The 24026-nt window shown below is 37.5% G+C and overlaps 2 protein-coding genes across 2 annotated transcripts in view; one reads left to right on the top strand and one right to left on the bottom strand.

Annotated features, from left to right (window-relative positions):
* Positions 1-24026, bottom strand: part of MAPK8 (mitogen-activated protein kinase 8) — a 130870-nt gene that overhangs the window by 85875 nt on the left and 20969 nt on the right. The gene's annotated exons all lie outside the window — the stretch shown is intronic.
* The window catches only part of FRMPD2 (FERM and PDZ domain containing 2), a 65810-nt gene that overhangs the window by 40907 nt on the left and 877 nt on the right, over positions 1-24026 (top strand). Inside the window, exons 18-38 of the mRNA XM_051616861.1 lie at positions 1046-1256; positions 2186-2289; positions 3300-3398; positions 4490-4597; positions 4769-4885; positions 5352-5587; positions 5956-6060; positions 7353-7446; positions 7951-8036; positions 8231-8378; positions 9443-9657; positions 10913-11011; positions 12163-12494; positions 15667-15961; positions 16792-16950; positions 17401-17575; positions 18668-18878; positions 20015-20052; positions 21568-21654; positions 22088-22152; positions 23685-23846. Of these exons, the coding sequence (XP_051472821.1) occupies positions 1046-1256; positions 2186-2289; positions 3300-3398; positions 4490-4597; positions 4769-4885; positions 5352-5587; positions 5956-6060; positions 7353-7446; positions 7951-8036; positions 8231-8378; positions 9443-9657; positions 10913-11011; positions 12163-12494; positions 15667-15961; positions 16792-16950; positions 17401-17575; positions 18668-18878; positions 20015-20052; positions 21568-21654; positions 22088-22152; positions 23685-23846 (3146 nt within the window). The remainder of the gene's footprint in view (positions 1-1045; positions 1257-2185; positions 2290-3299; positions 3399-4489; positions 4598-4768; positions 4886-5351; positions 5588-5955; positions 6061-7352; positions 7447-7950; positions 8037-8230; positions 8379-9442; positions 9658-10912; positions 11012-12162; positions 12495-15666; positions 15962-16791; positions 16951-17400; positions 17576-18667; positions 18879-20014; positions 20053-21567; positions 21655-22087; positions 22153-23684; positions 23847-24026) is intronic.

The raw sequence follows: 24026 nt of genomic DNA on the forward strand, positions 1-24026 counted from the left end.
GCAACTCTCAGACTGTGGTAATACTGTGGACGGTTAAGCCTTCTGAAGCCTTAACAAATGCCCTGATCAAAGTTACTGAGGAAAAAGGGAGCCACAGTTTAATGCTGCACCGTAGTGTTTTAGAAAGTTGCATTCAGGCTAATATTTTTCAGGAAAATGCATAGGCAGTCAGCTGTCACATACAAGATGAATAAAGTCCATAGCTGTGCAAGCCTGGGATCCCCAAGCAGGTATCTTTTACTTTCCAGCATGTCTCCATTACCTGCAGTCCCTCTCTCCTTCAAATCCCCTCTCCAGCCCATCTGCTGAGAACCTAAATAAATTAACAATGCTTCCTCCAGCACTACCTTGTTTCAAGGAAATCAATAATTTGAGAGGATACATTCGTATACAGCAGAGCCCATGTGTCATTAAGCAAGTAGTAGATTTTACACAGAGATGGAAAATTGGATAGCAAGTATTGATTCCCAGTTGGTCCCTTACTCAACCTCACTTGTACAAATCACACAGAGCAAACAGCCAGCTCCTTGACCCCTCTCTGAATTTAAGAGAGCTTGTATTATTAGAGTTACTGTCTTCTCAGATATACATATATTGGAGAGGTGGGCCATCAAGGATAGGAAACTACCAACTCAGCTAATTGAGTCTCTGGCAGACAGATATTTCTTATAAACTTAACATTTACAAAATGTTACATTTACAAAAAAATTTACAAAAATACTTTACAGAGATACTCAGATTTAAATTATAAGGGGTAGTACATTTCATCTGTGTTTCTGGAAAGTCAATTTGCAGTATAATTCATAGAAATGAAATCTAAATACAGCTTATGCTGTCTATGAAAGAAATGGATTGGAAACCTTTCCACTTATTCCAAGGCCTAGATATACTCAGGAATACCAGAAAAAAATATATCTGTGATGCCAATCTTTTTTGCTGGCATGTTCAAAAGGTTAGACAGAAAGAACCTCTGAGCATAAAAATATGGGATAATACAAGTGGATTTATTTTTCCTTCTTCCCGCTCTCTTTCCCTTCTTATTCAGAGGAAAGTAAATTCATGGAAATAGACAAGTCAAATTCTACATATGCAGGTCAACATGAACACCTTGCCCTGATTCAAAGACTGTCTCGTTCAGAGAATGTGCTCTATGGAGCACACCTGGAAAACCTTTCTGCTGGGATGATGAGCAAATCTTGTGATAACCTCAGTGTGGAAACCAACAACAGGAATAGAGAGAAAAGCAATCTTGGGAGGTAAGTTGATTTTTGTTTTGTTTTGTTTTTTGTTTGATCATGTGTAAGAATACTCAATATTAGACTATCTTATTGCAAACCTCTATAGTGAACTGTGAGGCAGACAATTTTTTTGCTGTCTTTACTGTGGTCACACCAAAAAGGCCCCATCAGGCCTAGGGCTCCATGGTGCCAGCAGTAGTGCAAACACAGCAGGAAGCTAACAGTCTAACAGATAAGAACTTGAAAAACAGCAAAATCTAAATTTGTACCCACTTCAGGAATGAACCACTTATTGGGTTATGGAGAAAGATAAAAATAAGGGTGAATAAAAGTATAAACATTTATGGCTATATATCTTATCTGGAAATGGCAGTATGTGAACTGAAGGCACAGTGGCAGCTGTTTTTGAGCAGGTCTTAGCTGATTGATTACTCCATGTCTACAATTGCTAATCACAGAGAACAGAGTAAGAACTTCTCCCATTTCATTTGCATTGGTACATTCACCAGCGTAGGTGGTTACTATAGCTGCACACAGTCTCAAGGCCTTTTATGAATTCTAGTGCATTTTAGAATACTAAGAGTTAGATTAGAGCCAAAAAGAATATAAATTACCAGGAAAACTTTCAGTTATGGTTTTGTGTAAATTAATCATGTTGAGGCTATGCTGTGTTTTCCTGATGCCTGCACTCAGCTCAGAGGAAAACAAAGGGAGAAATCAGTCAAGATGTGAGTGGTCCAACAGCAACTGTTATTTGGAAGCAGATGCTGGCAAGGATAAGTACCTCGCCCCTACAATGAAATGTGGCCTAGAAATCAGAATGATTGTTGAAAGGCTATAACCACGTTCATTCCCAACATGACTCTGACAGACTGATGACAATGAAGAGTGCTAAACAGCACTGCTGATTTGTTATAGTAATGCTGTCTTCATTTCCTGCCATACAGATCCACATCAGGGATATCCCAGTCAGAAATGCACATCAATTTGAATGGAAAGCAAAGGAGCTATGACTACCTCTCTATCCACTCAACTCAGAACACAATCAGTGGTGAGTATAATAATCACAAAGACAAACAGTATCCTTCCATATTTATTGTTTCAAAGGTAGGACAACCAAACATAGTCTATTTACAGATTAAAAAGGAATACTCTTGCACTGCTAGTCTTGGTACCTAAACCACAGTTTAACAAGACAAGCTGTTTTCTTCCCTTTTACTCCTGCTTCCAATTAGAATCAGTGGTAAGGGACCTCATGATAAAATTATTCTATCAGTGGTGCCTAGTACTCTTCAGAGATGTAGTTCAGTACACCCAGGACTCTCACGTGAAGCAATATCCCTATGTTCAGATGTCATAATTTGGTTTGCAATTCAGATTTACAACTCAAGAAATGATGCATACAACAACACAGGCTCCAGGTCCTTCCTCTGTTCTTGCATTTTCATGACACTAATTGGAATGAGAGCTGGACACCTAATTTTCAGGAACCACATTGCATGCACACAGTGTGCTGATCTATTGAATATGAAGCTATGACTGTTTGGTTAGTCCATTTAAAAACTGTTCTTTAAACACATTGTGGCAATTTAATAATGTTAAGTAGTATCAACACTACAAAAGTCAGCATCACAATCAGCGCTGCTTGGATTGCACTTACAGAGCCAAAAAGGCCCACAGGGCTGAAGGGCTGGAGTTTCCAAAGGAACCCATAGGAGATTGTGTCCAAATCAGCCTCATGTACAATGGGTCCTACATGCCAAACTCTTTATATAGCCTAATCTTGATTAAAACATTCCAGATAAATGAATACTGTTCCAGAAAGGAACATTATGGGAAGAGCTTACACAGCTATTGTACATAAACTTCCGTAAAGAATGCAAATTTTCAATTACTTGTTTGAGCTTCATGAATTACATTGATTCAGAAGTAATGGTAATGCTTAAAACAAACAAAAAAATCCAATATATTTTAATTTTTGAAGCCTCAGTTTTTTATACTATATAATGTACTGTCTCCCTGCATTCATCTGCATTTATTCTAGCTGTTTTGTTTCTGCAGCACCTGGATCACCAGCCACCCAAAAGGAACTTTTGCTAAGTGGTCTAGAGAGAGAAATTATTTGTGTCAGCCTAAAACGTGACCCTAAGAATGGATTTGGTAAGTAGGGAACATAATGTTATGGCCATTACTGGGACTGTCAGATCCTGGTGCTAACACTGATACTTGCTGACTCAGCCTGAGCAAGATTGTAACCTTCTTCACCTCATTTATTCTTCTTATAGAATAAGACTACCAATCTTTGTGGAAGACTTAGAATTTCTGAGACTGAAAAGGGCTAAGCACATAAATCAAGATCACAGTTTTTTTCAGAGGATTAACTCAGGCTGCAGAGGTCAAGGGGATCAAGTGATAAGAGTAGAATGCAAGGGACAAACGTCTAGTTTTCTATCTGAAATACAGGCACAGTAATTTTGTCTTAGAACTTACACAGGGGGAGATGATGTTCTGCAAACTTTTCAGATATTGCCTGTGGGAATGCAAAATGAGAACACAAGCTTAGCATGAATGTTTCCTGACTTTTGATTCTTATTCAGATAACCCTTTTTTAATGTAATACACTATGCCACTGCATCCTGTTCTTGTGGATGAGTTCAGAGGACTGTCAGGTTTCACAGCTGACCATTAATTACAATAAACAGCAAATTTCTAAATGATGCAGGTCTGCATGGAATATCCTGATCCTCAACTATTCTACCAGTGAGAAGAATGTATTCTGCAATAGACAGAATACTCTGAGCTAGGAAAGTGAAATAGAACTGCTCAAAACCAGATTTAATTTTCTTAGATATCTCTTACATATCTATTACAAGTTTACATGGCTCACCTCAGGAAACCTTGGCTACATCATGCAGACTGATGTTAGAATCTATCTAATGAGCTTTTATACCATTTTCCTCCTGCAGGTGTTAAATACTAAGGTCCACATGATTTATGACTCTTGTAAGAAAGTAGTTGGAATTTTTAAGTTCCAAGCCAGAAAAGTACTCATATTGAGAAATTATATTTAAATAGCCACCAAAGTCACCAGCACACTGTAAGACCTTGACACCAAGTAAATCAGAGCTCCCTAATCTCCAGGTCATATATAATACTTATGTCATTGGAGTAAGAGCCTTTTGTGCTCTTAAGGTTCATCTTTTCTCATACTGCCGACATCTCTGTATTCTCGCTCTATCTCCTTTTTGCAGGTTTTGTAATTATTGGAGGAGAAAACGTAGGAAAATTAGACCTTGGTATCTTTATCGCTTCAATTATACCTGGGGGACCTGCAGACAGAGCTGGAAATATCAAACCAGGTCACTGTCCTTAGTTTTTAATTAGAACTAAAATCCTTTCACAGTTTAAAGTTAGCTACTCTGGATTTATTTCCTTATTTAAATGTGCTTTGTCTTGGTTTTTTTTGTGGTTTTTTTTGTTGTTGTTGTTTTGTTTTGTTTTTGTTTGTTTGTTTGTTTGTTTGTTTTAAGGAGGACGACTCATCTCTGTGAATAATATTAGTCTCGAGGGCGTTTCATTTAACACTGCAGTTAAAATCATACAGAATTCTAGTGATGAAGTGGAGCTCATAATCTCTCAACCCAAAGGTATAAAGGCAAATGTCTTTGCTGCCTATGGAATGCCAATAGTTAACCTAGAACACTGATATCTTTTAGGCACTGGGATGTAGTAGTACTTTTTTGCTACACAGTGTCAGTTACAATAACCATAGCCAAGCACTGAAATTAGTCCATTTCTAGTAGGTAATTATGTGCTCTCTGTTCTACAGTCTGTGTGAAAAAATCTATTATGGGCTGCATTGGTGAATACCAAGGGAATTTTTGCTTTTCTTTCTCTGATAGAGCTATAGTCCTCTACAGTGCTGAAGCAAATACATTTCTCTGCACTTACAAAAGCAGCACTCCATTTTACTATGACTGACTCATTTTCTAAATCAGATTTCACAACCAGCTGATGTAAGAAGTTACTTTTTCCTCCTGTATAATAATATTTGCCCTCAAGTTTACTTACTGTTTCCATTCAGCAATGTTTTGTTTTGGTATGGCTTTATAGACATGTATGAAGAAGGAACAAATGAAGAAAAGACTCTCTCAAGAGGAAACAGCACTAGCGGATCTGAGATCTCTTGTATAGACAGTGGGAGAAAAAAGATTCAGGATTGTCATACAGCTCTCCCCAAAGAACAGGACATAACTATAGATGAACTTGAGAAGACACTTTCCTGGAGTTTAGCACCAAAATTAGGCCCCGTGATTCCAGCTCCTTCAGCTGACAGCCTGGATGTGGAGGTAACTGAGATTTTGATGTTTTTCAGTGGTATTGCACCCAGTATATATCTTACAAACATGCCAGCTATATTAAGAATGGAAAGTAAGTGAGAAATTTTAAAAATAAGGGAAGAAGAAAGAAAACCTTGGAAGATGCTATTTGTTAATTTACATTGGAAATATTAAAATCATAGACATGTCTTAAATATGTGAAAAGAATAGGAAAGCTTTGAAATAACATCAGGGATATAAATGATACCACTTCAGGCTTACAGTGACAAAAGGATCAACCGTTTTATATATTTAGGAAACTCTCTTTTTTGTCTTTCTTTTCCCTCCTTTTTAATTAAAATGCTGTAGTCTCATTAGTGTTTATATTTTCGAGACAGAAAACCGATTCTTCACACTTACCATCTCCATCTGAAACTAACTCAAAGGAAATCTATACTGTGGAGCTTGTTAAAGAAGAAGGGACTTTTGGAATCAGTGTCACTGTAAGTGTTACTGTTATTCTTTCTGTGTGTCTGTCAAACTGTTATATGACCAATAAAAACACAGAAAAGTGTATTTATGTGAAATAAATATAGAAAATAGGCTGAAAACAAAAAATGTTAGCATAGCCAATTGATTGACAGAGAAATCCAAAAGTACTGGCTCTGTTTATTCCACAGTTCTTGCTTGCAGAATTTGTGAAAGAAGCATGCAGGCATAATGAATGTGGCAGTATAAACCCTTTTAATCCTTGCTCAATTTGAGAACAAGACCTACCACTGAAAGTGGAGTTTGGTCAGGGAGGGATACAGCCACAGCCTCTAGAAAATGTAATGACTGGTTTTGCTGCTTCCCTGTAGCTCCTGGAACTCAGAGGCTGTGTCTATACAAGCAGATTATGCAGGACCATGGCATGGGCTGAAGCAGTGGCCCACAGGCACTCTTTAATTTTTGGCAGCCCCGAATATGGCTTTGATCTGTGCCCCAACATGCAGTACAACAGAAGCCATCTCATGGTGGGGGGGGTGGGGGTTGAAAGATTAGCAGTGTGGACACAAATATGACAGACTTCTTGCCCTGAAGGCCAGAGAAAGGACTCTAGCTATTTCTATTTCCTAATATGACGAAATACAGTTCCTCATATATTTAGAGGACCAGAGAAGGCAGCAGTGAAAAATATCTGCCTCATTTGAATAATATGTCCCTGTCCTGACTACTAAAGTTGAATTTACCCCTCTAAGCTGCGATGTCTACAGTTCTTGCTGAAATAGAGTGGGAAACAACAGCAATTTCATTGTCTGAAGAAGAAATGGAGGGCTGCTTTTTTTCTTCTGAATTTGACTAGGGAATGTAGATGGAAAGAACGTGATTCTTAAATTAATCTGGAATTCCACTGAGCTGCAGGCTTTCAAGTGGCTTCACAAGTTCAAGTACATGCTTTATATATTGCCTGAAAGGTTAACAATTGTATAGTTGGGCTAGACTGAAAGGTGCAACCCCATCTTTATGTTAACATAGGGAAAAATCAATGAACATTTAGGGAATGTTTTCATATAGCCCCATAGAAATGCATTGCATTCTTTACAAAATAAAACAAGATTACAGCCTATGGAAGTATATTACAACTAGATGGGACTTGGGAGTAATATCCTCTTCCCTTTTTTCCTATATATATATTTTTTAAAAGTAATTTCTGAAGCAGTTGCTTTGCAGTGCACGTGTAAGTTGCTTTGATTTTTACCACAGGAAGAACATGTGAAGGCTCCACTCTAATCTGTGGGCATATGTTTCGCAGGGTGGAATTAACACTAGCGTGCGTCACGGTGGGATATACGTGAAGTCCATTATTCCCCGGGGGCCAGCAGATAAGGATGGACAAATAAAGATAGGTAACATGTCTGGCAAAAAAACTCCAGGCTGCAGAACTCAATGTTAGTGTGGAATGCTTCCCACAGGGACAATGAAAGATATTTGGGATAGGGGGGTCATACAACTGTGAAATGTAATACGCAGTTCCTCACTCCTTAGCCTGCCCCTACATTACATGTAGGTATTCCACTGAAAAATCAGGAGCCTTATACCAACATTGTACAGCTCCTCTCTGTGGCTACACATCAGGCTACTGACCCTGACATCTACTTTCACTGTTGCTGTGATAACCAAATAATATCACAGCATTTACTTACATTATACCCTGGTATGTTTTAAGTGCTAGCTATAGAATGCTATATAACAAGCACTATTACTTTCATACAAAATAACATAATTTGACACATGTAAGCATGGTGATCTATTGCAACATGCAAAATCTCAAGTTTTATACCCATTGAACTTCAACATCAAACCAACTAGATGCTTTTTAAAATATGTTTATTTGTTTTCTTTTGGCTCAGGTGATCGTCTGCTGGAGGTTGATGGCATCAGCCTCTGTGGCATCACCCACAAACAGGCTGTGGAACACCTCAAGAAATCTGGCCAGGTTTGTAGAACAGCAGAGCTCGATAAGATATTCTGTAGCATAAACTGTATTTAGCATGAAGCACAGTAGCAAAGCTGTGCCAAAAGAAACTTCTCCCTCTCCCTCATCCAACCTCTTATCCTAAAAAAGAAAAGTAAAAATACTTAGGGTTCATGGTGTACCATATAACTGGAACCTATTCATCATTGTTTTAGATTGCCAAGCTGGTTCTAGAAAGGGGAAACTACCGATTGTCTGAGCCATGCCTGACTGCTAATGACAGAAAGGAGGACCAAAGGACAGTTGTTTCTGTGGCAACATCCTTCACAGATGGTACCAAGGACTACTGCTTTTTAACAGATGGTGAGCGATAAAAAAGGAAGTCAGGGTGACTTCTTACATTGTGCAAGTAAGGAATGAATTAAAATCATTCCATGAAATTTCTGTGGGTTGGAAGCAAAACTGCATACTGAATAAAAATATAATGTGCAATATTATTGACACAATCAAAAATAAATTCTGAACAAATCTGTGCTTAGAGTAACAGTTGCTAGATATAGCTAAATTTATCCTAGGAATAAATAATATATCTTTCAGAGTTCATGAAATGGGGCAGGCAGGAGACATCCCTGTCTGAACTCTGTAACACTCTGAGGCTGGAAGCAGCTGTGTTGATGTTGCCAGTCTGTTACCCAAAGGGAGCACTGCCAGCACAACTGATGAAGCTGTGTCAGTGATGAAGCTAGGGTGAACTGCTGCCCCAGGGCAGGACTGGAGACTGCCATAATTTCATTTATTAAAAGCAGAAGATTCAGACATCACTTTCACTGAATTTAGCCAACAAATAAATGCCGTATCTTTTACTGTAAGGCCGTCTCATAAACACTAAGTCTGAACTGTGCTTTCCTATGGGGCAGTTACTCCTCTACATTGTCTCTGGCAGAATGGGGTTCAGATTCACGTATGGTATTTGGGAAAGGGCTGGTCTCTTGTTCTTGCTTAGAAAGAGCAGTTTCTTTGATTCTAGCTTATACTGGTTAGTTCAGCACCCAAATTAATTTCAGACAGCTACTGTCTGAAACTCCAGTAAGATCTACCCAACACTTACAGAAGAATGTCATAAAACGATAGCATTTTAACCTTTTTAGGCTGTTTTAGGCTGTTTCCTTCATGGGCATGTACCAGATGGCATAAAGTCTGCTAACACATGGTAGAATAGAATCCAGTTCTCCCCATTCTGCCTGTGCAATTTCAAGGGCCCAGATGAGTTAAAAAGAACATCAAACCATTATTTTGCCACTAGTATCAGTAGATCTACCTCTGCAGCACAGGGTGAAAAGGTCTGCTGGGGGTATGATTTGCATCAGCTCCATAGGGGGTACATATGCCACATCTCCCACTCTTTTTCTAATGCCTGATTTGAACAGATAATACATTTGAAGTCAAATTGACAAAGAATTCTGGAGGCCTCGGCTTTAGTGTTCTGCAAATGGAAGAAGATGCTTGTGAACACCTTGGAGGAGCTATTGTCAGGATTAAAAGACTGTTTCCAGGGCAGCCAGCTGCAGAGAATGGTGAAATTGAAGTTGGAGACATCATTTTAGCTGTGAATGGGAAACCTGTCCAAGGACTCTTGTATCAGGTACCAGGCAGTACTACCACTGCGACTTGGGATAGGTAACATGTTAAGACAAAAGAATGACACTGCATTTAAACTTAGCACAAGAGGGAAATCAGAATTTGGATATAATGAATCTGATATCAATGTAGGATTATTCTCTAGAATTCTTATGAGGAATTTCCTTCCTAACAACATTTTTAGGTAATTTCTTCAGCTATTTAATTTATAACTTTTTTACTACTTATGAACAAAGTCTGTTGTTAGATACACACCAATTGTTAGTTAATTGGAATCTTTGCTGATGTTATGCATAACTGGAACATTTTTCCCTGTGGTCATTTGTGCTTTGTAGTGTCATGCAGCAATGATTATACCATGCTCCAGATTCAAGTCTCTGCCAGGTGAGGTAAATAGAGTGTAACTTTCTTCCATGGATTAATAAATTCTATACTCACATGGAGAAATTAAATGGTAAAAAAAGGACTACTATATGTGGGTTTATTTTTTTGGTCATCTTTTCATCTTATGAAAAATCCCAGTTTTATGTAGATAGATAAGATTGGTAACAAATAAAAGATGAAATAATGCAATTTTTCCCACTGACAGGTAATTAATATTAAATAGCTACGGCAAAAGAAAAGGTACTGTAAGTTCTAGAGACCTGCGGGGTGCTCTAACTGTACTCTTTTTTTAATGCTTTGGGGTCTGTCCTCTCCAGCACTGCCTTGCTCTCTGATGTACAGCCTTTTACTGAGTTTGTGCAGAAGGGCAGAGAGGCTGGTTTAGCCTACAGCTTTTTTTTTTTTTTTTTCCCCCTCTAGATTAAGTATTTTATCTCCCTCTATAGCTAAAAGCTGAATGCCAATGAATAAGTGTTACGACAAGGAGTCTCCCTTTCATTAAGCCAGTATGGCAATCTGTAGAGTTATGCTGATATGATTGACTGAAGATGTCCCTGCCATGTGCAGTTTGAATAAAGTTGTCTGAGAACCCTGTTTTCTTCAAGAAAATAAAAATAATTAATTTGACCCTATGTTTCTGTTGGAAAAGTTTGGAAACAGAACTGATTTTACTTTAGATGCACATTCACATAAAGACTATGAACCACTCATGACAATCATACAGTAGTGAATTCTGGACCCCAGAAAGTGCTGAGAGGCACAAATACTAGGAATCTGGGATTCACAATAGAAGTTGTTGCCTTCCCAGTTAGTAAAATGACATGTGCTATAGACTGTGTTCCATAAAAAATCTAATATTCATTCTTCCTGCTTAGGATGTCCTGCACTTGTTGAGAGGAGCTCCTCCAGAAGTCACACTACTACTTTGCAGACCACCAAAAGGTGTTCTTCCAGAAATAGAGCAGAGTGCCATGGTAAGGGAAAGCTTCTGTCAGTAAACTTGCCTCTGTAAATCTGGAAAAAATATTACTATATTTCCTATCCAGTCTTGAACAATGCAATCTTCCCATTTCTCCAAGGCTCTCTATTCCATTTCTTTCCCTTCCTGGCTTCAGGTCAACCTCTAGAGTTCAACTGATCCTTCCTTAGCAACCAAAAGAACAGGAATCTGGCAGGTGTGAAATATTTGTCCTTGTCCAATAACTTAATTGCAGCATTGTCATTGGAGTGAGACAGCTCCTATCCAAACAGATCTTCTAGTAATGCTTCTAAAAATGCTCTACTAGATCCTCAGGCAGAAACTGCCGATTTTCTCAGCTGCAGCTATTATAACTTGTGGGCTTGAGGTAACTATATTAATCACAAAAGAAAGAGGAAAATACAGAACTTTTCCAATGCAGAAATTTCCAATGCAGTAATGGTTCTAAACTGGTTATTAAAAATATATACAGCTAAATAAATAAGAAGAAAAAGAAAAAAAAAAATAAATAAAAGAACACACTGTAGAGACTGCAGAGACTAAACCAGTGCCATTAGGTGTGCCAGCATTATTATTCCTGTGACTTGAACATAACTCATGGACACATACACAAGTACTCTTATACTGAACATGCATTTGCATTACTTTTGCTCCATACAGAATGGCCCGCTCATGGTTCCTGTCTCACCAGAATCCATGAGCTGTCCATGGGCAGACAGGAATGTTGTCAGGATCATCTCCAGATGACAAATTGGCTACTGTTGCTCTCCTGCAATGTGCCTGTGGCTGATTTCTATCATCAGTCACATGGGTCAGATCTGAAAGCCACTTCTACGCAATGAAGAGAACACAGGCAAGAAGCTGAGGCATGGTATGAAAAGAAATAAAAAAGGGGCGCCTCTGGCAAAGAATTAATAAGGAAAAGTGAAGTTGTGTAGTCGTTCCCTGGCTGGAACTCCTCAAGAATGTGGAAGATAAGCAAAAAAATTAAACACTTCTTTAGTGAGAGTACCTCTCTTCCAGCTATGAATTGATATTTTTACATTCGTATGCTTTTCGATATTGCCTCTTCAGATTATTGTTCTTAAAGGAAGGAAGATGGGAGATAAAAAAGGAGTTTAATCAATCTTTCTGTTATTTTCATAGACTCCAGCATCCTCTCTAATTAAGGACTTTGTGGCAGAAATGTCAGGCAGTGCAGAAGTAGGAACTAGTATGGATCAGTCTAGCAGCGATGGAGGTAGCACCTCTCCGGACCTCGAAGGCTGCCTGGATTCTCCAGTGGCAGCAGATTTCAATGAGCCTCCTGAGGAGGACAGCATAACTTACAAAGAGAAACTTATGACTCCCAGGGAATGTTTCTATAAGCAATTTTCAAAGTTTCATCAAGAAGCTGCCAATTCTGAACTCTTCCAATCCCTAGAAGAAGAAGTGAAGCAGAACTGCTACTCACCATGTGAATTTGGATGGGCCAGAAGGTAGGGAATACTGATATCTGCTCTGCAGCATTTCCTTCAGCTCTTACAATTGGAAAGCTAGTTGCTTAGTTTTAAATACAGGGCTATCTGCTTCTAATCAATACTGATTACTGAAGATTTTCTTACCATCTTATTCTGACTATCCTAATCTACTGTCTCTGTTTACTCTCATCAGAATTTCGCATGTCTGCAGGACAGTTGTATGAGTGTTGCACTACTGTAATAATTTACGCTGTTCAGTTGAAGCTGGCTGCAGTTTGAAATCGGTGGAAATACTCTTGTTGATTTAAGCAGGAAGCAAAGACTTTCTCATTTATTATATGATCTTTTAATTGAAATTTTGTCAGAGTTGACTTAAATAGGCATAAAAAATGCTTTCATATTGTCCAATCTTTTAATTTCAAATTTTTTCAGAGAAAAAAACAACTCAGAAGAAAAACTGTGATCCCGGAGGAAAATAAAAATGTTGTTTTCCAATCTTCAGAAGCCAGTAGAAACCCTGAGTCAGAGGACTTATAAAATAAAATACACTGCAAACAGACTCAGCCTCCTTTTACACTCTTTTGGATATACCAGACACTGGTACACACAAGATGATTAATTCCATTTTAATAATCTTTCCCAATGCAAAATAATATAAAATACCAGAACAGAAGGCACTGGTGAAAATGCAAGTTAAATGTCTCCTTAAGACATTTAACTTACAGTTTTAGTACTTTTATCTAGAAACTATTTTCTGTTTTTCCACACAGTCACTTGAAACCCTTTTGTTACTCTTGACATTCATGAAGTGCAGAACCAGAGAGTCAGAGACTCCAGTTTCTGGGGGATCACAGCTGTAGATGACTGCAAGTCAGGTGGGGCTGTAACAGCAGTTTATACCTGCAGCTTCTCTCTTGAGAGGAGGAATTCCACTCATATTCATGAGTGAAGCTCCTGCTTACAGACATGCTTCCCAGCAGAAATGTATCTATAGCAAACATACTTGCCAAGAGGTACAGTTTCAACAAAACTAAGTTTATTGTGGGAAAACCTGAATTCCAAGAAAAGTTTTGGATTCTTCCCAAGAAGGAAGTTCTGAAAGAAATGTTTTTATTTCATACATGCTCAGTATCATTTAGTTTCAGCTTTTGCATTTTCAAAAGACAGCCAGAGCAGTTTAAGACAGCATGCATTTTAAACAATATTTTAAATGTAATCTCAGTTCAAATTATCCTTTCAGCTATAAATATAAAAAGCCCCAACCATAACCCAGCAGAAAACAGGCATTAATGAAGGAATATATTTTGATTTTTTTTTTTAATTATTTTTTTTTCAGATTGCTAAAAAATTTCCATGCAAATGTAGAACTCTTCTAATAAGAATTTTAAAAGTTTCTGGCTCAGGGTTTCACATAAAAGAATCATGTTGGTCTTCTTCTCATGGCCACCAGTAGGAACATTTAAAAAAGACCCTTTGTAAAACTTAAACCCATACTTTTTCCCTTTGAAGCCTAGGTGGAGGGGCCTTGAGTCTCCAAAAGAAAGTAAAGCATGACAGTGGAGCTCGTTTATGGGCCTGCAGGACCAAGACACATGTTCTTTGCCATGGTCATGCAGAGATGTGCCAGAAGGTGTGCTACGATTAAGCCACTGCTGGCTCATTGCCTTGAGCTTGTGTAACTCCGTCAAACACCTTTTGTACTCTTTGAAGGTCAGTCAGTACTCCACTAGCACAATAGCTTCTCTGACAACCATTCTGACCAATGTCTATTGAACTGTTTCTTCTATCCTGTCTCCAAAAGAAAGGAACAAACTGCATTTCTTGTTGTCCTTAAACATTTAATTAGGATAGTCTTCTTCCACAGTATTTTAAGTATCTGTTGTCTGGCTATTAAAGCACAAACTGTTACTTCATGCTCAGCCAACAGACTAGATTGTTTCCCTCATTGAGGGCATACAGCATAAACCTTAAGTTTTTCTTATTTTCATAAGTATTTAAAAAATACCATCAAAGGCTACAAGCTATATCCAACCATAGTGTCTGTTTTGCTATTGTGCTTTATATTTTCCTTCTGACTATAGACAACTCTTGAAATAGGAGCTTAATACTGGGGATCTTCTGTGATTTCATACAAGACACACAGTTTTAGTTGTGTATGTTTGCTTGGGAGAGGGTAGTCACAGTTTGGTTCTATCAAAGCAGCTGTAACATGAAATGACATGGCACCTTTGCTACACAAAGCCTTAATAAAAGCTAGGTCATTTTAGATGCTTTTAAGGTGAATGAGGTTTAGCAATATTTCAATTAAGATTGATATGAAGTAAAGACATAATTTTTAAAAAGTGTTTCAAGTGTTTCTATTAGCTTTCATGGTAAATTTAATGGGAGACAATAGTAGTCTATTACAGCTCATTAATGACAACAGCCAAAATAATGTTAAACACGACACATACAATTACAGTCTGGGCTTGAATGTCAAAAGTGCTCAATATTGTGTCTCCAATATAGTGGAATAAAATCAATAATAATTTTTATTTAAGTAATTGAACAAATCCATTGATTTCTGTAGGACAACTCATCTCCAAGGCAAGCATAAGAATCAAAGCAAGCTTACAAAGAGAAGTCAGGACTTGTAATTTTATGGAGAGACAGGAATCATTTTATATTTTATGTTTCTGGCCTGTGCTCTAGTGACCAAGAAAAGACCTGCAGGACCTTGGAATGGGATTGACCTTCCATTTTTCAAGAAAAAAGCAAATATATAAATTGTAGCAATATTTTAATCATATACAACTTACCAGATAAGTTAAAGTTAATTTAGTTGTGTAGGGCAGATGAAATAACTAATGGTGTAGGAACAGTAAAACTATTTTTTTCAAGAAGCAAGCAAAGTAGTAATTACTGCTTTTAAAAAATAAATAGAGAGAGAGAGAGAGTGCAAGACTTTGCAAAGGCTGTTTTCAAATTCTGAAAGTTTTCTAACCTTTTAACTAGTTTTGCAAAATACTGATTACTTATTTTCATAGTAACACTATAAAACCAGAATGGTTCTGGAGGAATCAGACAGCCATTTAATACCATAACTAGAACTTTGGTTAAAATAAGGTCATGAATAAGCAGTAGACTTCAGTGGTCATCTAATGAAGAATATGGAGAAAAACCCCAGCAGTGCAATCTTTTTATTTTCCAGCCATGTATTTAATAAGAGTGTTGATGACCTATCGAACACAAAATGCATGCCTGAAACTCTCTCTCTAACCCCTATTGATGAAGAGTATCTCACTATCAGCTCAACGTCTCTGACCTCACTTTCACGGGGAGGAAGCCCTGACACACTCTCCACAACCACGGCGACCCCACAACCATGTGTTTGTTGTCCTTTCTCATCATCCCTGCCTGCGAGAGAGACACACGATAACGACAATGAATGGGAAGACTTGGAAGAACTAGATGAAGAGAAGGAGGAAAAGGAAGATTGCATCAGGGTATGTGATAGGCAGCAAATTATTAACAGGTAGAATATGACAAGGGAAAAGAAACAATACAACATTCTCAGACATTAATTTTAAAACATTATCTATGCAATTTCTGCATGGCTTTTTCTACTTTCCTGAATGTCCACAATCTTCAAATAAAGCAGATATTCTTCCATGCCCAGTTCTCCAGAATTCTTTACCAGCATTATGAAGTATTCCCAGTGTACAAAAACTTTAGTAGCTTCTAAAACTAATTGGAGTAAGCTACTTGAGTTTTTTCTGTTGTTTTCAACCCATGCGGAAAATCATTGTTACAGTGATACTACTGTAACGTTCTAATAAGAAAGTATGCTCTTTGTGGTAATTACTATTCAAAATGTAGACAACAGTGCCAAATGCTGAACATCTTCTATTCCTGCTGACACTAATGAGCTCTGAATTCCTACAAATTTCAGAACACTGAGGACAAAATTTAGCTCCAACCGTTTCCTTTAGTGGAACAGCAACAGCAATAACAACAATAGTATCTGCACTCTAGTATTGGAATGCTTGTGAGCTCCAAGCCTTTCTTTCATAATTTCAAATGCCAAAATTCCAGTCCCTGATGGCAATCTCTGCCTTATTAAGCCCTATCAATCAATCACCATGAAGCTCCACTAGGTAAAAGTAAGTAATATTAATTCGGGTATAAGGCAGTAACAGATCAGAGAAATCCTTATGTATGCTTTTATTTATACCACTTGAGGATCTGATTCCTATCTAGATATAAAACATAATGGAAGATGTTCATGAAACAACAGAAAAGCCTACATCAAACATATCCTGTACTTCTTTATTAGGAAATGGAGATCTTTGTGACTTTGACAAAGTCAGAGAAGAACAGTTATGGATTCTCTGTAGTTCTTAGCAAAACTGACAACTGCCTGTATGTTGATGAAATCTTGTATGAGCCTGCCCTGTCTGATGGAAGACTAAGAAGGGGAGACAGAATCATTACGGTACAGTAATTCTTTGAGTTTCTACAGAGAAGAAAATATTTGCAGATCAATGTAATTTAGTTTTGTTATTCTTCCTGCCACAGGGGCCAGTTTATCACGTATTTAGGCATGGAAATGCAAAGGAATCATATAACAAATGTGATTCTGCTGACTTCAGTAGGACCAATTTCAGACTGAATACATTGTATGACCAGGCAATTAACATTAATTACCTAGCAGCAATGTAAGACAACAGAGACATTAAATACTTTCCCAATTAAAGGACGTAAACTGTACTAACATAATAAGATGGGTGACGTATAAAGGATGCAGGAGTTACGTCCTTTGCAAGGTATGAATAAAGCCTGTTTTCAGCCTGGTTCATCTTCAATATGTAAAATTTAGAGTGGAGGGAGAGGTACGTGATGGTAAATGAGATCTATGACATCATTTTACTGGTTTGTCATTTAGGTGAATGGAATTGATGTCACATCTTTACCATGCAATGAAGCCCTGACTTTACTGCAAAGCTCTCCTCCTGATCTGCACCTTGTGGTTTGTCGTGCTGACAGGGATCCAAGTTCCTCAATTAGGCCAGATGAGATTCCTGAAATTACTCTCACAAAAGGTGCCAATGGACAGCTAGGTGTGTAGTAAATACTATGCTTGCTATTTTGGACAGGGATTACAGCACTCATAAGATAATCAGAAGCAACTGTGTTATTAGATCAATATGATCTTGAGTGATCTTGACATCTTTATGCTCTCCTCCATCATCCATGACCAAGGAACAGAGGGCTTTAGTTTGGGCAAGGACTTAAAGAGAAGACTAATATCTCTTATTAGACCAATGAAGATAGTTGCAAAAATTATCTTTGTATTATCACCCTATTGGCTGAAGTTTCTGGCAGATCTCAAATCTCATATATTTATGTTACTGATACACAGAAGTTGTTGATATTTAGATAATTATGTTTACTACCTGCTGAGATGCATAAAGATCTATTTGGAGGGGAAAAAAAAAGGCAAAGTTTGAGAAGGAGGAACCAATGGTTAGGACAATAGTTTGCTATTCAAAAAATACACACACAATGTTTGGTTTATCACAGACACAAAGTTGTATCTACACTTTGCAATACAAGTGATAGAAATTCTCATAGCATGAGTATCTCGGTATTTCTGTAGAACATGGCAAGTATTGCACACAGATAGAACTGCAGACTCAGGAAACAGTCTACCTACTGCTTAGGTACAGCAGTCTGATCCAATTTAGAAACCAGCTCTTTGGGAGATTGCTTGAATATCATCGCACAATTCCATTTTGCACTGTACAGGTACCTCCTTAGCTGTCATATTCCTGCCTTCTCTATGGCATTCCAAAGACTGCAAAGTACTTCAGCTCTCTGGTAATGAGGGAGTTGCTGCTATGCAGCTAAGTTTCTTATCAAATGACCACCCAATATTAGGTGAAATAAAGCACTATAAAATACCTGAAGCAAAGAGCAAGGACAATAGCATTTATGGTTTTTTCCATACTTTTTAAACATCTAATTGCATTTCACTCTCTGAGTCCACCTCTTGTACCATGTTTCACTGGGGAAAGACTGTTATTTATAAGGCCAGTGATTTGTTCAGCCTGTCTTTCAATGATTCACATCTATTCCATTAGGCTGTACGTCACTAACAGTATAATTCAAAACACACTGCCACAAAAGATGCTTTCTCTGCATTATTCTAGGCTTAAAGTTGACAGGAGGACCTGGGAGCAAGTTACAAGGTATTTATTTGGTAGAGATAGTGCCTGGCTCTCCTGCCAGTGTAGAAGGCAGTTTGCAGCCACAAGATCAGATTGTTTACATCTGTGCACTGTGGACTGAGGGAATTTGCCTGGATGATGCAGTGAGAGTGTGTGAAGCTGCAACCCAGAATGTCCAAATCAAAGCCGTAAGGTACATCTGAGCATACTCAAACAATCCTAATGTTAAAACATATCTCTAAATTTTACATCAAGTCAAAAAATAAAAACAAAACAAACTAAACAAGACAAATTACAAGAAAAATGCTTTACCTCAAGGGTTTGAATGTTGCAACCTGATACATAACATTCATGAGATATCTTAACTCCTTGCAATTACAACTTACATAGTGAGTAAAAGTAGACTCATATGAGTCAAATGAGAACTCTTCAAACTTCATCATCCAAACATAAATGTGAATCCTTTTACTGTGAGGCTGCCCACTATTTTCAGATACCCTGCTCTCCAGGGAAAATAATCTTTTTATTTCCACTACTAGTGTTAACCTTCTCCATACATTCTCAGATTCACAATTACAGGCAAGAAAGTACCTCCAATGTTGAAAGTAACTCTGAGTTACTTCCAACAGCCAAATGTTTTAGAAAGGTGTTAAAAATGCAGATTTTAATCTGCAGCAAGTTAAGAATTTCCCTCATCAGCTCTTGGCCACACATTAGATTTACTGTGTTCTGCAGTGTAGTAGAGCATCAGCAGAGCTCCTGGACTGATATATTTCTACTTCTAGCTTCCAAACATCCCAGAGAAACAAGTCAAACAATAAGCCAAAAAGTACGTGAATAAGTTACATCACCATAGTTAGCTACAGTGTGTCTGTCACAGCCATCTGATTCACTTGCACTGGACTAGCAGATGAAGAAATCACAGCCTCATTATACTTCCTGCTGTACAAGCAGTTAGTGGGCAACACATCCTAAGAATTTACAATCCAAGGAGACAAACAGAAATAGGGTAATGGAATTTATAAAAGATCATTCCCACTTTATAGAGGGGGAACCAAAGCTGAATTTAAAATGTACCACTAGGGAGTTCTGTATTATGACAGGCTCCTTCTTTCCACAGCTCATTTAAATAAAAAGTTTCATTGTTGTTAAAGACAATCAAACATTTTATATACAGATAGAAATGCTCTTTAGGAAAGAACCATTAAAAAAAAACATAGAAGTACAACTACAATTTAGACAACTGAGTTTCTAAAGATACTTTTCATATGTGCTTTACAAAGCATGCAGCTCTTAATGGCTCATATATTTCACTTTTTCTGCCCCCAGAAATGGCAATCCAGTGGTTCCTATAGAGCAGAAAAATAGTAAGTAAGGCTAATATATATATATACACACATATATATTTTAGTTCAAAACTTGCTTCTGATTTTGGAAATAGCAGAAGGTATTAATTAATTTCTTTTAAAAGTTATTAACAGATTACAACTTGGCATTCAGTATTTGTGTTATGGCCATTCTAAGGGTCTGAAAAAAAATATGCATTCTTTAAAGACAGAAGATTTTTTAAACTGTTGATATTAAATGGGAATTTTACATGGTCATGTCTCAATATCTGTTCTGATTTAAAATATTCTCTGCCAGGTTTTCCAGCACTTTTTGAGCCACTATTTAATTTGAGCCACTACTTCATCATTCAGACTAACTTTTTATACCATTATCAATAAATCTATAGAAAATCAGAATCAGGCAGCACCAATATCCCTTAGCTAATATAAGAGCATTCCTATTGGGGTAGGATATTTAATACTATAACTGACACAAAACTTCAGTAATCATCTGCACTACAAAGACTTGATGAGAATTCCTCTAGCAGTAGAAGGAGTCTCAGCAAGCAGAGGTTGCATCTGCACCAACAGGTGGAAGGATAGGTATCACATCTACGTCACTGAGTAAAGGTGTGTTACCTATGCAATAATGCTTTCCAGTGTACATTTGGCTAGAAAGTTTAGTCAGGCCTAACATTTGCCTAACTGGATGTCTGCATTTTTTTTTAATCATGCAAAGATTACCTGAAAATGTAACCCTGGACCAGAATTGCTCATGTGCCTACATGCATCTGAATACTATTAGACCTGAAGAAATTATTCCAAGTCAAGCTAGTTACAGATTTCTTACTGTACAACAACTAGCCACTAACAAACAAACTAGTGTTTGTTTTTGTAAACTGAAGCAGCTTATTTCACTCACTGAAGAACAAGCTTCTTTGAAATTACTACAAGACACAAAAAAGCTATGCGTATTTTCAGTCATTGTGGTATAACTAAAGCATGGTAAATTCATAGCCTGGTAGGACCTTGCTTACACATCCTTGCTCCATGAGCTTTGTAGATTTCAAGATTTCTCAAGACACCTTCAAAATAGTTTATCAGCTCTGATCCACCTCTGATACAGATTTCTGAACTCTTCCATGGCACCTGTCTCTCTTATAAAACAAGATCCTTGCCTTTTAGAAGACACAAAAAAACCTTATATCAACTTTGTATTTAGTCTTCCTACATATCCATCTCTGCAGACCCTAACACACCCTGCTTCTTCCTCTGCCTGATCATTGCCACATGTCTAGAATGACAGTCGCTGATTGTTGTCACACTTTTTAAAATAGCAATGACTGAGATGCAATTTCTCTGCAATTCATGACAGAATTGTTTATATCAGTGGGCAGATTGGCAAACAATGCAGAAGTGTCTCGGACTGCCTCATACAGTATCAATACTGGATACTGATGCTTTGTTTAACAATCTAAGCACAGTTTACCTTCTCTTCTATATACGGAGGTTAGCAAGAGGCCTGTCAGAACAAATATACATGTATGTTTTTAGGGCCACCTGCTGAAACAGAAAACGCCAATATTTCCCTCTCAAATGAAAACCTGAATTCCCGAGAACAGCATCTGCTGCATCAACATGGTAAGAAACTTTGTATTTTTTAATTAGGGTTTGTAAAATTATGTGTCCTCTCTTGAAAAGAAAATAAGTCTATAGGCGGTACTGGCTGCACCTGGGAAGGTTTAATTCTTCATAAACAAAACTTCCTTCCTCAGAGCTTCAGAGAACATTCATACATTACCTGCTTACCATCTGGTGACTCTCACCTTGTAACATGCAGCTTTTAAAACTTGTTTTGGAACCTGCTCACTGGGAGGTAAAGAAGTTGACAGGGATAATGTGCAAAAGGCTCAGTTCACAGTTCAGGAGTAAAAACCCACAGGATATCTTTTTTATTTATTTTACGTGTCAAATATAAAATGTTTTAGTATGCCCCTGACCATGATTTTCAGTATTATATTGTAGAACATGTTAGCAGTACAACTGGGTTAAAAATGTTGCTGGTTCTTCATAGAGAAACCTTTGGAGGAAACAAACTGTGGTACTCAGGAAACCACCCCTGATTCTCCACAGTGTAAGGTAAGTGGCAATTTTATCAAGTGTGAGATTGTCCATCAAGTGAAGTGAGATAAATGGAGTGAGATTTTTTTCAAAAGCAATATTTAATGTATATGCTTCCTCTCCAGTTTCTTTGAAAATGTGGATATATGGCATTTGGAGAGTGTCCTCTGAAGTGCTTCATTGCTTCAGCATTCATGGACTAGAATGTGTTTAGCACTTCCTGGGGTCAGACTCTTCTATTGCTGTTTTTCAATGTATAATATCACTATTTTACCAGCTTAGTAATATAAGCGTGACTTACACAATGTAGCCCTTCCATTAGGTCTTCATGGTACTCTTAACACCTTACAAGATTAATCCTTAGCTTAGAAAGTAGCACAGAAAAAATATACAGAATGTCACAGGATGGGATTCTGGGGAAAATAAGCATAATTGTAATTGTGAAGCATTTTTCACAACAGTATTTGAAACCTGAGATTAATGTGTTTCATTCTTTAATTCTTAGATATTTTGAAAGAGCGTAAAATCTCACCAAACCTTTAGAATATTATGCAGCATTGACATGAACCATAGCATTTTGAATTTGACAATGTTATTTTTAAAAAGATTAAGTTCTAAAATACACAGGTGTGTTCTTTGAAGAAAGAAGTAACTTACATACTCATCATACAATGCTTCAAAATTATTTAAAGAATTCTTCAAAATTCTGCAAATATATATTTTTTTCATGCAAATGTTGAAATATTGTTACTTGGAATTGAAATAATCCACATTGGGACTGATATTTCATGGGAATAGACTTACTAGTTTTCTCTTGACTCTGGTATTCAAAGAAGGGCTGTCTCTTGTTAAAATTAGACCTCCAAGCTGGCAAAAAAAATTGCAACTATTTTCTGCCTTTTGATTAAGTCCTCACTAATACTGCTTATTCCGCACCATTTAATCCATGATGGTTTTTCTGTTCAATTTGCTAAAATTAGTTCTGAGGATGATACCTGCAACATTGGAACTAGTCATGCTGCAAGTCATAAAGATTTCTGGGTCGCTGCTATTTCTGACATAATACTTGACCCTAAAAAAGCAGCAGATTTTACAACTAAATGAAGTGCTAAAGCCAAACAGATGGGAATGTTTGGGTTGCAAGGTTAAGATTTTCATTACAGAACAATAAAATAATTGAGTATGTACTGTGTTACTGTCAAGCGGAGACAGGAATTACTCATTTGTCAATGAAGGTGATGTATTTAATACATTATAAAAAGATTACAAGGGTACACGTGTCCTTGTTTTTAAGAGATTATTTTCCCCTCCAGCAATTACTAAAAAAGGCTATGAAAATAAGTATATACCATTTTCATTCTGATACATACATGTAGCCACTATATGTTAATCACTGAAAGCTCTATGCACCTATTCAAGAGGGTATATCCCATAATCTACATCAGCCAGCGACAACTAGGAAGCACAACAGGATTCTTTGGTATTAAGATTGCATAAAAAACACAGCGCTGAATAAACTCAGTTTTAAACTGCATCCATTTCTGTTTTAGGACTTCATTATTAAGATTGAACTGGAAAAAGCAGAAAATGGAAGCCTAGGATTTGCACTGGTAGGTGGAAGAAACGGCAGAGCTATCCTAATAAAAGCCATCAGTCCAGACAGCATTGCAGATCTAGATGGGAGACTTCAAGTTGGTGACATTCTACTTAAGGTAGTGCTGGTTCTTCATTGTTTTGGACTATATTTTCCCTAGTTGCCCTGTAATGAGTAGTCTATTCAGTATAAAGGGAGTGCAGGTCAGAAAACTGAGGATGCTTGGCACAGTAACAAGTAGAAAATGGTGTCCCTTGGCTCCTGGGGGTCAGAGGGCTCTTCTGGCCCACTCTCCACC

The sequence above is a fragment of the Apus apus genome, chromosome 4 (assembly GCF_020740795.1).
Source record: "Apus apus isolate bApuApu2 chromosome 4, bApuApu2.pri.cur, whole genome shotgun sequence".
In the NCBI taxonomy this organism is placed as follows: domain Eukaryota; kingdom Metazoa; phylum Chordata; class Aves; order Apodiformes; family Apodidae; genus Apus; species Apus apus.